We start from the raw sequence: 25050 nt of genomic DNA on the forward strand, positions 1-25050 counted from the left end.
GGCAGAGAACATGGCTCTGTGTCCCATATGCCCCCCGAAGATCCACCTCGGGTTCTCTTTAAATACTTACTGAGTCTCCAACGCCATCTTCAAACCTTCCTTTAGTTCCTAGAGGCTTTCCAGCATCCGTGCATGGCTCCTGGCATGTCATATCACCTGACGGGGTCAGGAGACACGCCGGAAGCAGTACATGGAGGACCCTGAAAACCAATAGGACGGGAAGGTTAAAAGATGGCCTGGTACACCATGAAATTTTCCGTGAAGATAGACAGGCCGAATCGATTATTTTCGGCATGTCCGATCGTTTTTGTATAGAATTAGAAAAATTGATCAAAAATTGATGCACACTGCAAATCCGATTTGCGATTCCAATTTTCCCTGAATGCTAACAGAAAAACACAGAAAAAAATGCAGCATGCAGCAACAATTCAAAATTGGAATTGCATGTAAAAAATGATTAAAAATCGGAATCGCATGCAGTGTGCAGGGAGCCTAATTAAAGGCCTCTTGCACACTACATGCGATTCCGATTTTTAATCCTTTTTCACATGCGAATCACATGCATTGTGCAGGAAGCCTGAGGGCTCGTTTCCACTATAGCGAATCCGCATGCGGGCACTGCATGCGGATTCGCATGGTCAATGTAAGTGGATGGGGCTGTTTCCACTTGTGCGGCGGCAGGATCGTTTTTCGGTGCGGCAGAAATCTGCACGGCAGAGCCGTCAGATTTCGCGTTCGGGAGGAATGCGGGCGAATCGCCGCTAATGCATTTAATAGGGAAATTGCATGCGGCTTTGTCATGCGGATTTCCCCGCGATTTCGCAAGGTTTGCTATGTAGCTTTACTCAGGCAGTGACATGGTTAATTTCGCCTGGCTCTTTGCCATGCGAAATTGCATGCAAAATCGCGGCTAAATCCGCATGCGGAAACGCAGCCGCATGCAATTTCTTCTGCGGTGGAATCCAGGCGATTCCGCACCGCAACAGTGGAAACGAGCCCTTAATCTATTTGACCAGTCAATCTGATGGGACATTGCATGACGTGTACCAGGAATTAGGTATCTATAATTTTTTGACTTTTCTCAATAAATGGTATCACCCCGATTCTAAGCTTCCTGCCTATATTAATAAGTGACAGAAGCACCCGGCATCACATGCAGCAGCATTCTCCACGCTGAGCCCTCTGCTACTTCCTGTCCCTGCTGGTGACCTTGAGGCTGAGGCCCCCGTATGGCCCCGCCGCGCTCGCCCAGTGTGTGCCTGTCTCCCCATGACACCGCGGCTACATCCCACCCGTCAGCCCGCATAGCGCCCCGGACACGCACAGCATCCCCGGCGGACGTACGCACAGCGGACCCTGGCCACAGAGCGGCACGCAGCCCAGACAGGCTCCCGTGTGACAGCAGGAGGGCGGGGCCAGCGGCAGAGCCTTCCCAGCCGTGAACTCTGCAGTCACTCCCACGTGCTTCAGATACTTCTAGAAGTGGCCCAGTGTGCCCGGCTCATTCCATCGCTGTGTCCCCGTCACTGACCGGCTACACCATGCTGAGCGCCAGCAAGACCGTCACCCGCCTCGTGTCACGTGTGCCCCGGAGCGGAGCCCGTCAGGTGATTACACGCTACATGCATGGGTTGCCTGGTCATGTTGCTGTGCCTGGGTGACCTTAGTGACAGAGTGGGGGAGGGGGGGTGCTGGCATAGAATATCGGGCATTCCACATAGCGAGAATAGCGCTTCAGCCATAAGAGAATGTCTTGTGGTGTACATCATAATAAACAGCTATATGTGAATAGTGCAGAGAAGGATCTGCTGCTTCTGTCCTCTGTTATATACACTGTGTGTTGTGTAAGGCTGTGTGATAGTAATACACTGTATATATGTGTGTTAGATATGTGTTTATTATATATATATATATATAATATGGTGGTGTTTAAGGCTGTATATCATATATGCACACAGTGTGTGTGTGTTGTGTAAGGAGTCCATCTCATGCTTCTTCCTGCACCCGGCAAGGTTACATAAAACGTCATCAGATTGCACCATCCAGCATGGAGGCCTGCTGAAGCCTCATTCCTATTCCATGCACAGCCTGCTCTGAGGACTGCTGTTAGCAGGGTTAGGAGGAAAATAAAATACCAAGTTGCTAGAATGAAATGGTTGTCTACTATTCCACTAAATTGGGGGGGGGGGGGGGTGTTTATATTCTTGTAAGTGGGTGGTAACTAAAATGGGATTCATATTGGTGGGTAGGGGGAGATTATGGTTAGACATAATGAAGAGGCTAGTGCTAACAGGTGGGAAGGTTAAAGGTTACTGGGGGGCTAAGGACCAGGAGACAGATCTCTCTCAGATCGGAGAAAGATCCGTTGGGCGCCATAAACCACAGCTCATTTGTTGATCAATTTTAGCATTAAATCTTTCAGGAATTTGCTTTATTGTGCTGCCCCGCAGGTAGTCCTGGGTCTATAGGTGGCCAGCGGTATAGATGTCCACAGAACAGGTAGCTAGGGGTATATGTGCCCAGTATATGTAGCCAGGGGTATATGTGCCCAGTATATGTAGCCAGGGGTATATGTGCCCAGTATATGTATCCAGCGGTATATGTGCCCAGTATATGTAGCCAGCGGTATATGTGCCCAGTATATGTAGCCAGCGGTATATGTGCCCAGTATATGTAGCCAGCGGTATATGTGCCCAGTATATGTAGCCAGCGGTATATGTGCCCAGTATATGTAGCCAGCGGTATATGTGCCCAGTATATGTAGCCAGCGGTATATGTGCCCAGTATATGTAGCCAGCGGTATATGTGCCCAGTATATGTAGCCAGCGGTATATGTGCCCAGTATATGTAGCCAGCGGTATATGTGCCCAGTATATGTAGCCAGCGGTATATGTGCCAAGTATATGTAGCCAGCGGTATATGTGCCCAGTATATGTAGCCAGGGGTATATGTGCCCAGTATATGTAGCCAGGGGTATATGTGCCCAGTATATGTAGCCAGGGGTATATGTGCCCAGTATATGTAGCCAGGGGTATATGTGCCCAGTATATGTAGCCAGGGGTATATGTGCCCAGTATATGTAGCCAGGGGTATATGTGCCCAGTATATGTAGCCAGGGGTATATGTGCCCAGTATATGTAGCCAGGGGTATATGTGCCCAGTATATGTAGCCAGGGGTATATGTGCCCAGTATATGTAGCCAGGGGTATATGTAGCCAGGGGTATATGTAGCCAGGGGTATATGTGCCCAGTATATGTAGCCAGAGGTGTATATGTAGGCAGGGGTATATGTCCCCAAAATAGGTAGCCAGCAGGAGGGGAGCAGCGCAGAGGAGAGCTGTGGGGAAGGGGGGGGCATCTCCCCCCGCCTTCCCTCTCCTTGGGTCTCTCCCTCCCTTGCTCTCCCCATTCAGAACTAAGTGTGGTGTGGTGGCTGGCAGCGGGCGGAACTTCCCTCCGTCTCATTGCAGGCGTGGGATGGTCTGATGGATTTGCCGCTAGTCTGGTCCAGAGCAGCGGCACCAGAACTTCCAGCGCTTGGAGCGAGACGGAGGTAAGTTCCGCCCGCTGCCAGCCACCGCACAACACTTCGTTCTGGAGGGGAGAGCGAGCGAGGGAGGGAGAGCTCCCTCTTTTCTGCGCTGCTCCCCTTCTAGTCATAGGGCGGCCAATTGACCGCCCTTACGGACGCTGCTGAATTCTTTACGGAATTCACGGGCAGCTAAATTTGTAACTAAATTTACGGTATGCCCGTAAATTTACGGGCGGTTGGCAACGCTGGCGGGGAGGCTGGGTAATGTATAAACGGGGGATCGGGGGGGGGGGGGGGTGCTGGACACTTGTACTAGCCAGCCTAGTGCTAGCTTAACATTTAACAGCCATTTGATCGCATTAATTAATTTTGGGGGACACAAACTGGCAAAATCTCCTGAGCGGCGTAACGCGCAGGAGGTTAAGCAGTAAATGAACTCGTGTGAAGGCTAAGATCCAAAAATATCATGTATTGGCTTACTATACAGAGTGCTTAGATGTTACCTTTCTGTGTGAATGAGGTTTCTTCCGCTAGAAACGTCATGAAATTATGATCACCTGACCAGCAGCATAGGCTTTAAATGGACTTTGTTTGAGAGCCTGTGGTGGGGCTGCTGATTGCACTTGGCTTGCATCATTCCTACTGTTCATACTGCAGAGGTGAAAGGCACAGCATGAATCTCTCTGAGAAGGTTGTGGCCTACTGTATAGTGCAGTGTGTCATGCAGATAGTATCTGGGCTCCTTACTTGGTACTTTTACAAGTAAATTTATTTACATTAAAGTAACTTAAAAGTGAGAGACATATGGAGGCTGCCATGTTTGTTTCTTTGTAAACAATACCTTAATTAACATATTGTCTGCCAGCTGACCAGGTCTTCCTGATTACACATTGCTCTAGCTCTGTGTATATAAGGAGAGCACATTGTCGGTTCGCCGACAATAGGGTTCGCTTTCTAAGGGTAGCTTTCAAAGGACGAAAAAACGAATTTACCCGAATTCAGCAGAAATAAGCACCACATCACGGTAACATTATCTTTGTTGTAATTTACTTGTATTTTGTATTTACTTGTATCTGAACTGCACTGCCTACAAGCCACCCCACCAAATAGAAACAAACTAACTGCACTGATAATCTACTAAACGCTGCTCAATTGCCCTAGTTAAGCCCACCACCAAGTATTCTCCAGCCTCTGCTGCACCATTTTCCCTACGTACCTACCTCACCACCACTCCCAGTGCAACAGTATGTATCCCCAACACATCATTATGCGTACCCCCCTCATACCTGCTCCTCTTTCCCCTGATCACCGCCCTATTGGTGCCTCATGTTCTGGCTCCATCTGCTCCTTCCCCTGGTCCCTTGTCCACTTCTCTCCACACATCTTAACCCCAGGCCCACTCCTGTCTCCCAGCCCCCCATTCCCCTCCTCTTACTTCCCCCCCCCCCCCCTCGTCCACCACAACCAAATTCACCCACCAAGCCCCTCTCCCCGCCGCACCTCCCACCCTCCCCATACCCACGAACATTCTCACCCCAATCTCATTCCCATCCGCCCCATACTCAGACAATCTTTTCCTCTATCTGGCGGTCTCTGGAATGCCAGTTCTATCCGTAACAAGCTTACAACCATCCATGACCTCTTTATCTCAAAAACCCTCACATTTTTTGCCCTTACTGAGACCTGGCTCACCCCCTCTGACCTGCCTGCGGCTGCAGCTCTATCCTACGGGGGTCTACACCTCAGCCATACCCCAAGACCAGATAACAGGCCTGTGGGAGGGGTGGGCCTACTCCTCTCCCCGTCCTGCACTTTCCGTGTCCTTACCTCTCCCCCTTCTCTTTACTTTACCTCCTTTGAGGCCCATGTTATCCGCCTCTACCATCCCCTCCCAGCCATTATTGCAGTCCTGTATTGCCCCACCTCCAGTACAATATTGCACTTCCTAGGAAACCTTGCCTCCTGGTTCCCACCGACCTTCCTAACCATCATCCTCTGAGACTTTAACATTCCATTTGATGAGCCTACCACCTCTGCTGCCACTCAGCTTCTCTCCCTCACCAACTCCCTTGGCCTCACTCAGCATACTAAAGCCCCCACCCACAGCGCTGGTAATACTCTGGACCTAATTTTCTCCAAAGCCATCACACTTACAAATCAGGACGTTGCACCATTCCCCATCTCCGACCACCACCTCCTCCCCTTCACCCTCACTCCGTCCAGCACCCCTGTCCCCCTCCCCAAACTGGATGCTGGCAGAGAGATCTGCGCAACCTTGACCCCATCGCACTAGCCACACCCCTCCACTCCCTCTCCTCCTCCCTCCCCAGCCTAACCTGCCCCAACGAAGCGGCAGCTCAATACAACCGTAACCTCTCGGCAGCCTTATGCTGGGCGTACACGGCAGGAAGGGAGGCTTATCAATCGAGCCTGATGGCTCGATTGATAATATCCGACGAGTCCGATACCCCGCCGGATCGATACTGTGCTCAATACCAGCGGGGAGAACAATGCCCAGAAACGAGCGGCTTATTAGCCGCTGCAGCGGGGACGAGCGGCAATCGATCCGTGCGGGGACGCGCCGGCATCCAGCCGCTGGCTCGAGTCGGCGCATAATTGAATGGAGAAATGTGCCGTGTATGCCCGGCATAAGATCATGCTGCTCCCCTGACCTTTCGTACCAACTGTCGCCCCAACCTTGGCACACTGCCCTCACAAAAAAAATTACAAAATGAAACACGAGTGCAAATGGAGGAGGTCCCGCCACAACCATGATTTCCTGGGATACAAGACCAAGTTGCAGACGAACCATACTGCCCTCGCTGATAGCAAACAGATATACTTCACTCGCTTGATCGCTACCCAAGCCTCCAACCCCCGTCGTCTTTTTGCCACCTTCAATGCCCTACTCAACCCCACACCTCCCCCCCCCCCCCCCCCCCCAACCTCCACCCTCTCAGCCACTGACCTATCAGACTACTTTATCAACAAAATTACAACCATCCGGAAGGATATTTCTCTCCATCACCCCATCCTACTCCTACCTCTTTCTCCTCCCTTACCTCCTTCAATCCTGTCACGTTGGAGGAAGTCAACCAGCTGCTGGCAACTTCACCTGCCACTTCCTGCCCCCTAGATCCGGTCCCGTCTGATGCTCTGTGCCCACATTTTTCTGATCTGGCCCCTGTCCTCACCCACCTGTTTAACCTCTCCTTCTCCACCGGCATCTTCCCCTCTGTATTAAAACAGGCCACTGTACTTCACCTGCTAAAGAAATCTTCACTTGACCCTGCTCTGCCATCCAACTACCGCCCAATCTCTCTCCTCTCTTTTGCCTCAAATTCTTGAACGCCTGGCCCACCAACGCCTGACCAACTTCAATTCCAACTCCCTTCTCGATCCTCTGTAATCTGGTTTCGCACAGCCCATTCTACAGAAACAGCCCTCACCAAAGTGGTCAATGACCTTGCCAAAGCCGAAGGTAAATACTCCATCCTGCTCCTCCTGGACCTCTCCTCGGCATTTGACACTGTCGACCACTCCCTCCTCCTCCACTCCCTGCAGTTAATGGGCATTCAGGACCTAGCCTTAGCCTGGATCTCCTCCTACCTCTCCAACTGCTCCTTCACAACATTTTTCAATGGCTCCTCATCCACTCCTACAACCCTCTCAGTTAGTGTTCCTCAAGGTTCCGTCCTAGGACCACTACTCTTCTCACTCTATACTGCCTCAATTGGCAAAATCATCTCCTCCATGGGTTTCAATTACCACCTGTATGCCGATGACACCCAGATGTACCTCCACACCCCAGATCTCTCCTCCTCTATCATAGACAAATTCTCCGCCTGCCTCACATCCATTTCCTCCTGGATGGCTGCCAGGTACCTGAAGCTTAATTTGGACAAGACTGAGCTGCTAATATTCCCACCCCGCACAGCTCCACCCTCCCAGATCTGCACATCACTATCAAAAATACTACCATCCGCCCTACCTCCCAAGCCCGCTGTCTAGGCGTTACCCTGGACTCTGAACTTTCCTTTACACCCCACATCCAAGGTATTGCCAGATCCTGCAACTTCCACCTCCGCAACATCTCCAAGATCCGCTCATACCTGTCCCCTGACACCACTAAACTCCTTATCCACGCCCTTATCATCTCCCGCCTAGACTACTGCAATTCTCTTTTGTCTGGCCTCCCCTCTAACCGTACTGCCCCACTTCAATTGGTAATGAATGCGGCAGCCAGACTGATACATTCTTCTCATCGCAGCGCCTCTACAACTCCACTCTGTAAAGCCCTACACTGGCTCCCCATCAGCTTTAGGATCAATTTCAAAATCCTGTGCTTGGCCTACAAATCAGTGCACAAGACTTGCCCAACCTACATCTCTGATCTGGTCCACAGGCACATACCAGCCCGCCCCCTCCGATCCTCCAATGACCTGCGCCTAGTCGCACCACGCCTAACTCAGTCACACGCACGATTTCAGGACTTCACCAGGGCTGCCCCTACTCTCTAGAACTCGCTCCCACCAGCCGTCAGAATCGCCCCCACCTTTAATACCTTCAAACAAGCTCTCAAGACTCACCTCTTCACGCTCGCATACCCCCCTACACCAGCACCATAATATGTTCTGTTAGACACCCTCTCAAAAGATGCACCTATTGTCTCCACCCCACCCTTTAGATTGTAAGCCTCTGGCAGGGCCTTCCTCCCTAGTGTTTCCAGCTTGACTATGCAAACTTACTGACAATCACCGCTCTCGTGGACTAGAACAGTCTCTATTTTGACCTATGACACTGTATTATTATCAAATCATTTGCATGATCTTGTTTTGTTGTGAGTTTCCTGTATGTTCTACCTTGTATGTTAACCCATTTATCTATTGTGCAGCGCTGCGTAATATGTTGGTGCTTTATAAATACAATAAATAATAATACCTGTTGCCTGGCAGTCCTGCTGATCATTTTGGCTTCAGTAGTGTCTGAGCCACATAGCAGCTAATCCAGTCAGATTTTCATCAGAAACACCTGATCTGTTGCATGCTTGTTTAGGGTCTGTGGCTATAAGTATTAGAGGCAGAGGATCAGCAGGACTGCCAGGCAATCTGCATTGTTAAAAATTAAATATGGTGGTATATACATCTCTCACTTCAGGTGTCCTTTGTGGCCGTTTTTTACAGCGGATGTGATGAGAATTCATATTACCCTGCGCCACGGTGTGGCAATAAGGTCAAATCCATAGGAACCCCGCCCCCTGGCTAGTGACGTACTACCTGCTGAGCAGGAACTACGTAGCTGGGGTTCTCATTGGTCCGTGTTGCATCACGCTGGGATCATGCGGTAATGTGCTGCAGCCTCTGCACCGGGATTGCAGTATATACTTCTGGTGCGCCATGTTGCATGAAGTATGAAAGTCTCCATAGACTTTCATGGCCCTTGTGGTGGGGAAGAATACTGCGGCAGTGTGCTCGTGTTCAAGGGGCCTGATGCTGCATTTCCACTGGGGTGCTTCCTCCGTTCCCATACTGATGCAAAGTCGCATCTGTATCAATTTGCTGTGCCTTAACAATGGGGATTCTGATGCATGCATCATTTCATCCATCCCCCCCCCCCCCCCTTTATTCCCCCTTAGGCCCTAACCAATAAAAAAAAAAAAAAAAAAAAAAAAAAAAAAAAAAAAACGATTAAAAACAAACTGAAACTGCATGCGTATGCTTATCTACATAATCCATTTAATGGGGTTTGTTTGTTTTGTTTTTTTTCTTGTAACAATGACTAAAATGTCCTTAACACAACTCTGAATTTTAGGACTACTTCAATGGCCTCAGTCAAGAAATTCTCAGAGGGATGTTCGCACGAAACTATGCGTAAGTCCTTTTTTTTTTTTTTTTTTTTACAATGATAATCCATATCATTTCTTTCTTTGCTTTGCTCTTCTATTTCATTTTTATACTTTTTTATATGTCAGCTGGAGTATTTCTATACCTCTGTCAGGTCTATAGGTCTATTTTTTTTTTTTTTCCTGAATTATAAAAAACAGTGTATGTGATTATGCTGTCCTTTAACCACTTAACAACCTCTGCCACGCTTATCTACGCCCCTTTAAACTTCACCTGAGTCACAGGGGCGTAGATAGGCAACTCCTGTTTATTTTGCTGCTGTTCGCGATCGCGTTCGCGTCCACGCGGATGTGCATACGCGTCGGGCACCTGCTGGTCCGTGATTGGCTGATGTGAACATGTATTCACAAAGCCAATGACGGTGATCATTCATGCAGAATGTGTGTAAACATTGTATCAGTCACTATGCTGTTACAGTTACTGAGATCACTCGTGAGAGGATCTCAGATAACTAGCACAGCATTAGTGACTGATCAGCATCAGTGAGGTTTTTTTTAAATAAATTATACCCCCATTAAGCCCATTAACCCTTGCCTCCCTTAAATGTGAAAATTGCTGTGGTTTTTAGGTGAAAAACCCTGTGGTAGAGAAGTGGTTAAAGTAAGAGAAGATGTACTTCTTACTTTTATCCACAATGTCGGCCTCTGTACAGTCTGTGGTGTCCAGTGAAACACGTGTGGCCAATGACTTTAGCAGACAGGAAGGAGGGGACAGGAGCAGGGAACTTGCTGCTCCCGGTGTACCTGCTGGGAAGGTTCCTGCTCACCTTCACTTCTATAATACAAATAAGGGGAAACCTAGTTGGTGGTGACAGGGTCTCCTACTTATTTATTTTAAATCTAATTACATTTCTGATTTGTGGAGTAACTGTATATCAATATTTACATTTATTTTATTTATTTATTTTTTTTATAGCTCTGAAGCCATTAAAGGGGCAGTTATTGGAATAGATCTGGGAACAACAAACTCCTGTGTTGCTGTAATGGAAGGAAAACAAGCAAAGGTAAGTTAAAGGGAGCCTTAACTGAGAGGGATATGGATGTTTCCTTTTAAACCATACCAGTTGCTTGGCACTCCTGATCTCTTTTGCTGCAGTAGTGGCTGGATCACACACACCTGAAACAAGCATGCAGCTAATCCAGTCTGACTTCAGTCAGAGCACCTGATCTGCATGCTTGTTGAGGGGCTGTGGCTAAAAGTATTAGCGGCACAGGATCAGCAGGAAAGTCAGGCAACTGGTATTATTTTAAAAGGGAAAAATCCATATCCTTCTCAGTTTAGGTTCCCTTTGAAGGACCACTATCGCAAAAAAAAAAAAAAAAAGTAGGCAGTTAAAATCTGACAGAACTGACAGGTTTTGGGCCATTCCATCTCCTCATAGGGGATTCTCAGGGTTTTCTTTTGTTTTCAACAGCAACTCCCTCTGAGTTGTAGCAACTTAGAGGGAGAAGTTAATCGGGGTTTGGCGATCGCCAGATCGGATGTCCTGATACACTTCATGTCCTAAACCCAGTTAAAACAACCTTTCCCAGTCACCATTTGATCTCAAATTGATCAGTGGGGCTGTAGTTTGTAATTGATTTGGTTTGATGCAGTGTTATTGAATGGTCAGTTCCGTGGTTAGTTCAAGTGTGATACATTTTACGTCTTTTTCCAGGTTCTTGAAAACGCAGAAGGTGCTAGAACAACTCCTTCCGTTGTGGCTTTTACCGCAGATGGGGAACGACTGGTCGGCATGCCAGCCAAGAGACAGGCAGTGACCAATCCCAACAACACATTCTATGCCACTAAACGCCTTATCGGTCGCCGTTTCGATGATCCTGAAGTACAGAAAGATATGTAAGTGAGCTTTGGCTGATGGGAGTTCAGTCATAAAATAATTAAAATTGGGAAGAAATGTCAGTGAAATGGCTCGCTAATTCAGGATTCACTTGCATTTCAGACACAAGTAGTTATGCTTCTACACAGAGGTGCTGAGCAATAGAATGAAATCAGTTGTGACCATACTATAAAGTCGACCACCGTGCATAAACTGCATCATCTGATGTTCCCAGTAGTGCTTTGGGCAACAGCGCATTTTGAAAGAACGTTTTGTGTTTTTGTTTTTTTTTATTCTATCCCCAGCACTGTCCTATCCAGGGTCACATACAGTAGAGTCCCTGTTATCCTGAACTTGGCTAACAAACCGTCTCGGCCAACCAGCGAAAATTGCCAGCAGTACTCAGTGGTGAAGGCCAACTTCTAAGGCTGTTTCTGTGCTGAGCTGTGGTTAAACACTCGGTTCCACGGCTGCCCCAAGGATAATATACTTTCAGTTACTGTATTTTAACATTTAAAGTGTACCAGAGACTTCAAAAAGTATTTGATACTTACCCGGGGCTTCCTCCCGTCCCATAAACACATGCGAGTTCCTCTCCGTCCTCCCCGCGGTCTGCTGTTCATCAGCGATCAGCCCTGGTAACTGGCTGTCGGGTCCAGTCTGCGTCTTCTGGGCGGACCTCCTGTGTATACGCAGAAGACCCAGACTGACACGACTGAAGCAGTTCCCAGGGCTGATCGCTGCAGAACAGAGAACCGCGGGAGTCTGCTAGGGACTCGCAAGTGTTTATGGGGCAGTAGGAAGCCCCAGGTAAGTATCAAATCTTTACTTTCTGAAGTCTCTGATTTCCTTTAATACAGAATTTATGGTATGTATATAGAGTGGGGTATTATACTGCATTAGCTAGGCCTATTTATAACATTGAGTCTCAAGCAACCAGAAAGCACACTTATCCAGCATCAGCTGCATAACCTAGACTCTACTGTACTAAAGTCATCTGGGAAGTAACAGCTGTTTTCAATTAAATACATTTTATTTTAGGCACACTAGTAGTGCTGGGAGAGAGGAGATTTTTCTGACGGGCAAGTACATAAAAATACCTTGTTACAGACAAAAGCATCACACTCCTCATTTATGGGTAGGTGGGAGTGGGTTGGGTTGTGTTAATGCTGCTGAGCAAATGGTTACTGGTGTTCTCCAGTCATGTGATTAGCGGAGCATGGAGGGAAGAGGTTAACCTGGCAGATGAAAGCTAAAGTAAACCTGTAATGAATATAATAATAATTAAAAAAAAAAAAAAAGTTGAACTTACCTGGGGCTTCTACCGGCCCCTGCAGATGTCCTGTGCCTGCATCGGGACAACGTTATCCTCCGGTCCTACGGCCATGGCTCAGTTTCAGCTCCGTCGACTTACAAGTCAGTGGCCACTACATTTGTGCGGCCCTGGCTGCGCACGTCCTTGTTCACGCTACCATTGTCGGGGGCGTCCTGCACAGAGGTTGAGCAAGAAGACCTCGTACATAAAGGATGGGAGCGGCCAGGGTCTGGCACAGTCCCCGCTGACTGTGAAACTGAGCTGCAGCGGGGGACCGGAGGATCATTTAGTCCTGGTGTGGGCACAGGACATCTGCAGGTAAGTTTGAAGTAGGTTTCATCTTGCACAAAAGTTAAACTGATTTCTTTTAATTCTTTATTTTTGTTTTGACTGCTTTAACTTTTGCTTTTATTGTTAAAGTTGTGATTTGCATCTTATACAACTTTTTGTTTCCTGTAGAAAAAATGTACCATTCAAGCTTGTACGTGCCTCCAATGGTGATGCTTGGCTAGAGGCTCATGGGAAACTCTATTCTCCAAGTCAGATTGGTGCATTTGTACTGATGAAGATGAAAGAAACAGCCGGTTAGTAGAGAGAGAGCTTGATTCTGTTACTACCACTGCAGATCGTACACATCTTCCACTGGAAACTGCTGTTCATGATCTATTGATGACATTCTGTTGAATGTACAGGTGACCTGCAGATAAGGGCCTATTTGAGGCTGTGGGACCAAACCAAAGTACCTAGAAGAAACGCACGCAAACTGGGCAGAAACATACAAACTCCATGCATGTACTGTCATGGCATAGATTTGAACTGGGGATGCAAGGCAACAGTGCTGTCCACTACCGTGCTGCCGGAATATTTGAGTCTGGTAGCTTTATACCTGAGCACACGTAGCATTGTGGCCTTTCACAGTGGGACGGTGCATTTGATGCGAAGGTCACATAACGTGCCCCTAATGCAACGCATTGAAAGACTATAACTTGGACGTTATAGTACATTCTTTAGCCCTGCGTTTGGTGCGCCGTTTTCATTGCACAGTAATAGAACGAAAACGGCGCATGCGTTATATTTATAAAAAAAAAAAAAAAGGATTGTAAGCTCGCAAGAGCAGGGACCTCCTCCTAGTGTTTCTCATACCGCTGTATTTTTAACATATGCACATGTACCAACAACACATCAACTATGTATGTATTTGTATGTATTCTAATCAATGCCATGACTGTACAGTGTCTTTTACTTCATGTATATTTGTTCCCCATTATTTGTTTGTACTATGTACAGCACTATGGAAGATGTTGGTGCTATATAAATAAAAAAAAAAAAAATAATAATAATAATAATGAATTGCTAAACGCACAGCATGCAGCACTTTCTGAATATAGCTACACGTTACACACAATGCAACGTGTGCACTGTGAATGTCGCACAGACTTTGTATTGCTGTGCGTTAGTCTGCGTTATTAAATTTTCTAACGTGCGACTTTAACGTCGCACTGTGAAAGAGGCCTAAGAGCACTTTTTGATCAGTCTTCTCTACTAATGGTACCGTATATACTTGCAAGCAAGCCGACCAGCATATAAGCCGAAACACCCCCCACAACTTTTGACCCACTTTTTGGGGGGTCAAAAATTCGTCCTTGCTTGCAAGTATATACGATATGTGCTCTGATGGAAACTGACTGCATGGAATTGACGATATCCTTTAGGCTAGGTTCACAGGGGGAGGCGTTGCGGAGCTGCGTCCATAACATTTTATAACGCAGCTTACCGCACCGCAATAAAGTCTATGCGACGTTCACAGTGCGACATTAGCATTGCATGGTAACATGTAGCGTTATAGTAAGGCACTGCTGCAGTGTCTTACCTCTAAACACACACATGTTACCACGTACAGGAAAGCATGCTTTTCATTGCCTGTATACTTTACTGTATGTACTTAAAAAATTTTTTTATTTTGTTGCATAATAATAGTGTCCTTTTTACCACTACAGAAAACTATCTTGGCCATAATGCCAAGAATGCTGTCATCACCGTGCCTGCATATTTCAATGACTCCCAGAGACAGGTAAGAATCCTGTTTGGTGTAATATAGATAACCACTAAGTCCCCATTATCTGTAAGTCTAAACTCACCGTCATGCCTGAGTAGGATAACAAAGCTGAGTTTTTGGGGAGTTTGGAGCAGCAGGGGACTACGCACTGACATCCAGGCGCCGCCTTCTACACATTCTGTAACTGCCAGTGGCTTTCTGATGTCCGTGCACGGCTCCTGGTGACACACCGGTAGCCGTGTTCTGAGGATTCTGGGAGTTGAGGAACGTGTGAGTAGTTCCTGCTGCTCTGAGGGGGGGGGGGGGGGGGCAGTTCAGTATTGCTTCAATTTAAATGTGTTGGATAAGGATGGATAGAATGGAATTTCTTTTGTACTATTAAAGGGATGCTGTATTGGTAATGTAAAGGTGGTCCCAGGTGAGGAATGTACTGATGAGGATCGATCCCTCCCTCCTACCATTATCCTCTTTGGTGATATAGCAGTATTATTTCTGCCAATCTGTATTCTGTGCCAGAGCTGACCCAGACACTGCCAGCCTCCATTTGCGATGTGATTTTCCCACCAGGTGAGTGAGATTTAGATGGAAGGAGACTGGACCCGCGTCTGGATATTCTCCATTCCAGCAGCCAGATAGAAGTACACATTACTAGAGGGAATGCTGCCTTAGTACTAATGAGGATGGTGGAAAGAATCTCACAGATTGGAAGCACCTCGCCATCCCACCACCATCAGGGGTCACCTTCAGATTAATATTTTTATGGTCCATACAAGGGTCCCTTTTTTAAAGCGGTATTATTTTTATTGTAAGTTTCCTTTTTGTTTTGGATAGTGATAAAGAATTAGAGCCTTTGTCTTGGGGTTTTATTACTCTTAGTACTTTAGGTCAGTGCTGCTCGTAATGGAAAAATCTACGCTTACGGATCATTACGCGTAATTTTACGCTATTACGCAATTACGGTTACGGCGTAGGAAATTATCTACGGTACATCACTGTAATTACGCGTAAACTTACGCAATTACGCGTAAGGATACCGTAATGAAGGCGCTTACACTACGATGTTACGCGTAGTGCCGTAATAACCATTAATGCGTATTTTTTGACGCATGCGGACGATATGTACGCAATAGCCGTCAATGTGACAGTTATTGCGTACATATCATTCGTATGCGTCAAAACGTACGCTTATACTGAAGGGCGGGAGAAGATACTATTGGTTGCTTAGGATGTTGACTGATTGGCTACTCTTAGAAAATGGGAGATTTTACGTTAGTAATTACGCGTAAGTGTTCGTAAAATTACGCATGCCTAGCAATTACGGTAGACAGTGTAATTACGATACCACTTACGGTCTTACGCGTAAATAATTACGCGTAAGACCATAAGTTACGCGTAAATTTACATTGAATTACGATGCGTAATTACGCTCATGCGTAATTTTGGCCCAGCACTGCTTTAGGTGTCGCTGTTAGGAGGGACACCTCAATGAAGGGTCTGCTTAGCAGTGGAAATAAATGGCTTTCTTCCTATCTGTAAATTGGACAGCAATACAAACACTTAACATAAGGAAGGGTTTAGAGCCTATGCTATGAACATCTTTCATTTAATCAGAATGATGCTTGCTGATCTCTATTCTATATTAATGGGCAGGCCTTGATAGTTTTTCATGGTCACCAATGTCAACTATGCTTTGCAATTTAAAATGCAACCATTTGCTATAATTTATAGGGTACAGTAAAAATTTTGGCTGTTTATGGTGCCTTCTCTTTAAAGAGAACCCGAGGTGGGTTTGAAGAATATTATCTGCATACAGAGGCTGGACCTGCCTATACAGCCCAGCCTCTGTTGCTATCCCAAACCCCCCTAAGGTCCCCCTGCACTCTGCAATCCCTCATAAATTACAGCCACGCTGCTGACAAACAGCTTGTCAGAGCTGGCTGTGTTTATCTCTATAGTGTCAGTCTGCTGCTCTCCCCGCCTCCTGCAGAACTCCAGTCCCCGCCTGCATCCCTTCCCTCCCTGCTGATTGGAGGGAAGGGACGGGGGCAGGGACTGGAGCTATGCAGGAGGCGGGGGAGCAGCTGAGACTGACACTACAGATGTAAACACAGCCTCACAGCACGGCTGTGATTTATGAGGGATTGCAGAGTGCAGGGGGACATTAGTGGGGTTTGGGATAGCAACAGAGGCTGGGCTGTATAGGCAGATCCAGCCTCTGTATGCAGATAACATTCTTTAAACACACCTCGGGTTCTCTTTAAAAGGAACCTGAGTGGAAACTGCCATAATTCCTTTTAAACAATACTAGTTGCCAGGCTGTCCTGCTGATCCTCTGCCTCTAATACACACACCTGAAACAAGCATGCAGCTAATCTTGCCAGATTTTTCAGACATCTGATCAACAAGCTTGTTCTGGGTCTATGACTTAAAGTATCAGAAGTAGAAGATCAGCAGGACAGCCAGGTAATGTCTATTATTTAAAAGAAAATAAACATGTCAGCCCCATATATCTCTCACCTTGGGTTCCCTTTTAAAGCAAACTGGGGGGGGGGGGAGCCATAAACAATACATACTTTGAGACGTGGAAGCCCCTGGAACCTTTTGGTGGAAATCGCCTAGCACGATCAGGTGTGTGCTAATGCGAGTGCACAAATCAATAAGCCCTTGTCGGCGGTTTTGCAGAGGGGGCAGCGCTGGAACAGCCCGGTAGAAGGATGGGGAATGCTTCTCAATGTGACTTCAGTCGGTTCACTTTTCTTCGCTACAGATTCCCTTTTAATGCCTTTTTTTTTTTTTTTTCTATTTCAGGCAACAAAAGATGCTGGTCAGATCTCTGGACTGAATGTTTTGAGGGTCATTAATGAACCTACTGCTGCTGCTCTGGCTTATGGCCTAGATAAATCCGATGATAAAGTGTAAGTTTGTGTGTTTGGTTTTTGTTTGTTTTGTTTTTTTATGTTACTAAAAGGTTTTAATGGGAACCTCTCTACTGCCGCTGGCTTCCAACCAGTTGTGTTTTTTTTTTTTCTGGCCGTCACAATGCTACTTTTGGATTTTAATATATATTTTGGGACTTTTTTCACGCAGCAGTCAGGGCAGATCAGGTGCAGTGTGACAAATGTACTACATTGGGGAGGCTAAATCTGCAAGAACCACTACTGACTAATATTTGCTTCTCATTCAGTATAAAGTAAATTACATCCATTATAATTTGGTCACTCAAAACAATTCCTGATTCGGTGGTGTATTATTATTATTTTATTGTTGCATTTTAATTTTGTTCAAGAAGGTCTACAGCTACTTGACAGGGTACAACCAATACAAAAAAATATATATTTTCCTAATGACTGGACGAGTGCTCTTAAAGTGAAACATTCATTATTGGTGTATTTATACTTACCTGGGGCTTCCTCCAGCCCCACGAGGTCTGTGGGTTACCTCGCTGTCCTCTACGACTGCTCTGTTCTCTTGTTATCCCTGCCAGCTATCCTGGATCTAATGCTGGAATGGCTGAGCAAAGCCTCACATGCCACCTACTAGCACCCGCTCTCGGATGTTAGAGGGACACACATGATCTCTAGCTGCTATATTACAGTCCACTGTGTGTAAAAAAAAATAAAAAAAATTGACCATTTTTCAATAAATATCAATATTGGTCCTATTTTCAGTCCACTGTCTATTTGTGTTTGACACCCCTGCCCTAGGGGCACTTTCTTTCCCTTCAAGTGAACACGAGGTGAGAGTGATATGGAGGCTGCCATATTTGTTTCTTTTTAAACCAATACCAGTTGCCTGGCATCCCTGCTGATGTATTTGGATACAGTAGTTTCTAAATCACACCTGAAACAAGCATGCAGCTAATCTTGTCAGATCTAACAATACTGTCAAACACCCGATCTGCTGCATGCTCGTTCAGATTCTATGGCTAAAAGTATTAGAGGCAGAGGATCAGCAGGACGGCCAGGAAACTGGTATGGCTTAGAAGTAAATTAAAATGGAAGCCTCCATTAAACTCGCCTTGGGTTCATGTTCAGGTAAAGAAGGGAATGACTAGAACAGCAGACCTGTAATATGGACTTAATTTATGTGATTGTTTTCACAAACCTTTTCATACCCTCCATTTTTTATTTGTATTTTTTCTCCCCATTTGCAGCATTGCAGTCTATGATCTTGGCGGTGGAACTTTTGACATTTCAATCCTAGAAATACAGAAGGGCGTGTTTGAAGTGAAATCTACGAACGGTGATACCTTCTTGGGAGGTGAAGATTTTGACCAAGCATTGCTGCAGCACATTGTGAAGCAATTCAAAAGAGACGTTAGTATTTAGATTATGAATTACTTGAGAAAGTTATCCATTGGTCTGCAGATATTAAGTGATTACCATTCTGACCATACAGGGTGGTGTTTCCGTTTTTTTGTTGGGCTAGCTTTGTTTTGTTGATTTCAATTCAATAAATTTTTAATAAAATTCCTGGTAATTTCTTTGACAGACTGGTGTGGATCTCCTAAAAGACAACATGGCACTACAGAGGGTGAGAGAAGCCGCGGAAAAGGCAAAATGTGAACTATCCTCAGCAGTTCAGGTGAGTATTTTGTTATTTTAAAGGAATCCATAGACCTACGATACTTTATATATATTTATATATATATATATATATATATATATATATATATATATATATATATATATATATATATATATATATATATATATATATATATATATATATATATATATATATATATATATATATATATATATATATATATATATATATATATATATATATATATATACACCCATACCTGGGGCTTTCTCCAGCCCCATCGCTCCCACGCCGCCGTCCTCCGATGCCTGCAGTTTCGGTATTGGGTCCCGTTACTTCAAGTAGTCACGGCCTGTCTGCGCAAGAGGAAGTGCGCTCTTTACGTATCTCTCCAGCAGCCGCTGGAGAGATGCGTAGAGAGCGCACTTGACTTGCGGCAGACTGGCGGCGTGGGAGCGATCCGTGCCCATGGGGCTGGAGGAAGCCCCAGGTATGTATAAAAAGGCAAGTATCATTGGTCTCTGGTACACTTTAACTGCATTATCTCATCTTTTACAAGCTCTTAACCCTCCTGGCGGTCTATTAAAAACCGCCAGGGGGCAGCGCTGCATTTTTTTTTTTTTTTAAATCATGTAGCGAGCCCCAGCCCCTCCGATCGCCTCCGGCGATAGGCGATCAGGAAATCCCGTTCAAAGAATGGGATTTCCTGGAGGGCTTCCCCCGTCGCCATGGTGACGGGGCGGGATGATGCCACCGACGTCATGGACGTCGTGACGTCTAAGGGAGTCCCGATCTACCCCTTAGCGCTGATAGGCCAGGCAGCGCAGGGGTCTAAGGGGGGGGGGGGCTTTGCGGCGGCGCGGATAGCGGCGAATCGGCGCGGCGGCGGTCGGGGTGCTGACGCAGCTAGCATAGTGCTAGCTGCGTTTAGCAAGAAAAAAAAATTACGCAAATCGGCCCAGCAGGGCCTGAGAAAACCTCCTGCGCGGGGTTACCGCCAGGAAGGTTTTTTTTTTTTAACAAATCAATTTTTATTTTGAAAAACAAACATCAGAAAAATACAGATACAGTGAAGGAACACTGAGCCCCCACACACGGGAGAATATGTCTTAGTTACATTCTCGTCACAATGGGTATTACAATCACAGGTAGAACAGGAAACAGTGTTATCATGCAGTATTCCAGAGGGAATTTCATCAGTCTCATGCGGAGTAACAAAAGGATATAGTTACGGATACATAGAAAGTCCACACATATATACCCGGATTGGCACTTCTACTAAGATGTGATGTCAACCCCGCAAACTGCGCGTGGGAGACCCAGTATCCGACAAGAGAGGCGTATTTAGGGAGGAGAAGGAAGAGAGAGTAAGGAAAGACAGAAAAAAGAGGAAGAGAAGAAAAGGGATTGGCTCCAGGCTCACCCCCAGCCACCACCCAGGCAGCCTTATCCTCCATAGACCCGCTGTTGTTCCATAGAAGGAGCAGGAGATTAATCAGACTCCAGGTTGGACCCATTCGTAGAGAGGTTGTCACACCATGGTGCCCATATTTTATGAAATCTTAATGGGCAGTTACGATTCTTATATGTCATTTGATATAGTGGTAGAGCTCGATTTATAGTGCGTTTCCACATATTGAGTGAAGGTACTGCCTCACCTTTCCATACTCTTAATATTTCTTTACGTGCATAAAAACATAAAATGCGGACCAAGTATTGTGTAAATTTATTATAGGATGGTTCTTCAAATATCCCCAGTAGCGCAAGTTTTGGTGTACATTCGACATACGTCTCTAGGATTTCGTTTATAGTATCAAATATATTGTTCCAAAATATCTTAATTTTGTCACAGGTCCAAAAGATGTGATAGAACGTGCCATTTGCAGCAGAGCACTTCCGGCATAACGCACTATTGCCACTGCAGATATTATGCATTCTGGTCGGGGTTAGGTAGGTTCTGTGCAAAAATTTGACCTGGATTAGCCTGTCTCTGGCTGAGATGGGGACTTTTACAAAATCTTCAAGAATATCCTCCCAGTCAGTGTTATCTAGTCCTGGGATGTCTATGTTCCATTTTTCCTGACAGCGAAGGGTTTTTTCATTATTTTTAGACATAAGGACTGAGTAAATTACGGATAGGGATTTTTCTAGATGTTTTGTCAGGAGAGTGCGTTCGAGATCATGCACAACCAATATAGGTGCGCCGCCAGAGAACTGAGCCGCAAAGGCATGTCGGAGTTGTAGGTAGCGAAAAAACATTTTGTTTGTAATGGAATACATTTGTTTTAGTTCATTAAATGTTAATAAAGAACCATCCTTGATGATATGTTGTAGGCTTTTAATTCCCGCCTTAGCCCATATCTTAGGGTCTGGGATCTGAGCAAAGTGCAGTAGGTTGGGGTTATCCCATATGGGAGTATATGGAGAAATATAAGTATCTACACCTAAATATTTAACCACCTCTGACCATATCTTACAAACCGTTTGCATTGGGATGGTACAGCGTTCATCGTTGGTAGTGCCTCTATACAACAGGAGAGTAAGTCTTTCGTAAGATCCCAAGCACGCCGCCTCCGTAACTACAGCGGGATTATATTGGTCCTGAGAGAGCCACCACCTAGCTGTGACTAATGTTGCAGCGTAGTAATAAAGTTGCATATTGGGAAGCGCCAAACCACCTTGGTCGGTTCCCAATTGCAACGTAGTCAAAGCAATTTTGGGGACTTGGCCCGACCAGATGAATGTTGAGATTAAAGAGTGTAGGGTTTTAAAGAATTTTTTGGGGATCATAATTGGTGAGTTACGGAGTACATATAAAAATTTGGGTAAATAAATCATTTTGAATATATTTATTTTCCCAATGAGTGAGAGCGGCAATTGTTTCCAAGTCTGGGATTTTTTCCGAAAGGCCTCCACAACTGGTTTAATATTAAGTTTAGAATACTCGCGTATATCGTTTGTTACTAAAATACCTAAATACTTAAATTCAGAAACCCATTGTAATGAGTTAGAAGATGTTTGGGGTTGAGAATCGTCGAGTGGCATGATGACAGACTTATCCTTGTTGACCCTGAGACCCGAGAATGAGCCAAATGTTGTGATGATATCTAAAGCCGAGGTCAGAGATTTCTCTGGGTCATTTAGATATAGCAGGGTATCGTCCGCGTATAGTGATATCTTTTCCTCAATACACCCCACCGGAATTCCCCGAATGTGTTCAGAGTCACGGATTAAAATGGCCATGGGCTCTATTGCAAGGGCAAAGAGATATGGGGACAGCGGACACCCCTGGCGGGTACCGCGTTGCAATTGAAAAGACTCAGAAATGTTGTTTCCAGTGCGAATTTTTGCCCTGGGAGCTTGATATAGAGCTTTAATCCATTTGACAAAACTATTACCAAACCCATATCTATTTAGTATCTCCCAGAGATAGGGCCACTCTATTGAATCAAATGCCTTCTCGGTGTCCAGCGAGGCAACTACCCTATGGCCGGGCACCGAGGAGGACAGAGAGATGTTGTTAAAGAGCCTGCGCAGGTTAATATCGGTGCCTTTGTTAGGCATAAAGCCGGATTGATCACCGTGGATTAAGGAGGTTATTATTGGCTTAACCCTATTTGTTAATACTTTAGCAAGGATTTTAGCATCTGTGTTGAGTAATGAAATTGGTCTATAGGACCCGCATTGTGTTGGGTCTTTCCCTGGTTTCAGAATAAGGATGATTATGGCTTCTGAGAAGGACTCAGGTAAGGGAGATCCCTCTAGAACTTCATTGAAGAGGGAGCGCAGCCTAGGAGCCAAGATATCAGTATAGCATTTATAGAATTCAGAAGGAAAACCGTCTGATCCAGGGGTTTTGTTAGGTTTAAGCTCGGATATGGCATCTTGTATTTCCTCAATGGTTATTGGTTTATCTAAGATCGCTTTATTCTGTTCAGATAGCATTGGCACATCTATATTATTTAAGTAGTTGTTTAGTTCCTCTGCGGAGTAATGGGCCCTTGTAGTATATAGTGTTTGATAGAAATTAGAAAAGACCTTATTAATTTCTTCTGGATCCATATGAGTGACATTGCCTTGGTCTACTATAGCAGGAATAGCTGTAGGTAAACCAGAGTCCCTAGACAGCCAGGCCAACAATTTACTATTTTTGTCCCCAAATTCAAAGATGCGTTGCGTTTGATGTAGCATGATATTCTTAGTTAAGGATATTTGAGCTAGTCTCCATTGCCTAATTAGCTGCTGCCAAGATCTCCAGGACTCAGGGGAGTTAGATTGTATAAAGGTATTTTCAGCGTCCTTAGCCTTGTTCTCAAGGCTCAGCACATGTGCCCTAGAGTTTGCTTTATATGTCCTGAGTTCTGTCATATACTGCCCCCTGATAACTGCTTTCCCCGCATCCCAGACCACCGGGTCAGAAGTGGATCCAGAATTTGTAGCCCAGTAGTCTCGTAAGGCCTGCGAAATTTGAGGTTGTATAAGGGGTTCGTTTATATAGAAGCGTGATATTCTCCATAGCCGGTCTTTGGGTTTAGTGGAAATGGTTACTGTGAGTAGGATAGGAGCATGATCTGAAATACCTGATGGTAGTATGTCAATCGACTGTACCTGGGGTAATATAGGTGGGGAGGCAAAGGCTAGGTCTATCCGGGACATAGAGCGGTGCGCAGAGGAGAAGCATGTAAAGGCTTTGTCTGTGGGATGTTTCCATCTCCATATGTCTTGTAGGTGATTACCTTCCGCCCAGGTTTTAAGGTCAGTACCATCTCTGGAGGAGGCACTGGTTCTGTCTAATGCAGGGTCCATAGTTAAATTAAAGTCACCCATTATAATAAGTCTGTCACCATGCCACCTAGAGGACTTAGTAATAATATCATATAAAATTTGTTTGTTTGCTGGCGGAGGAACATATACTCCTGCTATGATATAGTCGAGGCCGTATAGTTCAAAATTAAGTAAAACAAAACGTCCCTGGCCGTCACAGCACGAGTCGACCACCCGTAGTGGAAGGGATTTATGGATGAGTACCGAGACTCCCCTAGAGTAAGAAGAGTATGATGAGTGATAATGCTGCGACACCCAGGGGCGCCTAAGTGACAAGAGTTTGTTCCCTGTTAAATGTGTTTCAAGTAGAATGCAGATATGTGGGGTATACTGCTTTAAATAATTGAACACTAAGGATCTCTTAATTTTAGAGCCCAGCCCTCTTGTGTTCCAACATATACATTTAAGTGTATCCATTTACAGTGTTTAGTAATATTAATAAAGCATACCTACAGTGCTTGTTCCAAGAGCCATATGTTGTCCACATTGCAGGCATCCAGAGGTCATTCAATAGTGTGAACAACAACCTGTTGAGCCGTGACCAGAGGATGAGCCCAGAGCCAAGGGAAAGATAGAAAAGAATAGAAGAAAGAGAAAACAAAACCCCCAGAACCCCCCACCCTACATCTCTTACCAACAACACCAGGTAGAGCATGTCTGCACCCTAACTAACAATCTACTGCAGAGGTAGTCAAGCTTGCGAAGATTAACTTGATGGATGAAATTCCGATAGGGCCACCTCTGAGGGGAAGCGGACAGCGCGTGGGGGGCCGCCACCTAGTGCACCCAACCCAAAATGGGCTGGGGGTGCATATCTTAACGTTTCAAACATAGGAAATACAACATTGCAAGACATAGTACCATGGAGAATTGGGAAAGCTTGCGGAGCTGGACCAGAGTATAGTGGCCAAGCTATGTGGCTATATTATATCTTGTTCAGCGCTCCACATTCTCTTGTGCGTGGTGCCGGGAAAATAGGGTATTGCTTCCACTAATCCACAACGCATTTTTATAGAGGACCAATTTAGAGCTGTGTGACCATTCAAGCCACAA

The 25050-nt window shown here is 45.6% G+C and overlaps 1 protein-coding gene across 1 annotated transcript in view; it reads left to right on the plus strand.

Moving 5' to 3' along the window:
• Positions 1–1404: 1404 nt before the first annotated feature.
• HSPA9 (heat shock protein family A (Hsp70) member 9) overlaps positions 1405–25050 on the plus strand; it is a 49365-nt gene continuing 25719 nt past the window's right edge. The window contains exons 1-9 of the mRNA XM_068277924.1: positions 1405–1607; positions 9344–9402; positions 10351–10438; positions 11093–11274; positions 13029–13153; positions 14567–14640; positions 17434–17540; positions 18779–18941; positions 19117–19209. Of these exons, the coding sequence (XP_068134025.1) occupies positions 1542–1607; positions 9344–9402; positions 10351–10438; positions 11093–11274; positions 13029–13153; positions 14567–14640; positions 17434–17540; positions 18779–18941; positions 19117–19209 (957 nt within the window). The 5' untranslated portion in view covers positions 1405–1541. The remainder of the gene's footprint in view (positions 1608–9343; positions 9403–10350; positions 10439–11092; positions 11275–13028; positions 13154–14566; positions 14641–17433; positions 17541–18778; positions 18942–19116; positions 19210–25050) is intronic.

This window comes from Hyperolius riggenbachi, chromosome 3 (assembly GCF_040937935.1).
Source record: "Hyperolius riggenbachi isolate aHypRig1 chromosome 3, aHypRig1.pri, whole genome shotgun sequence".
Lineage (NCBI taxonomy): Eukaryota > Metazoa > Chordata > Amphibia > Anura > Hyperoliidae > Hyperolius > Hyperolius riggenbachi.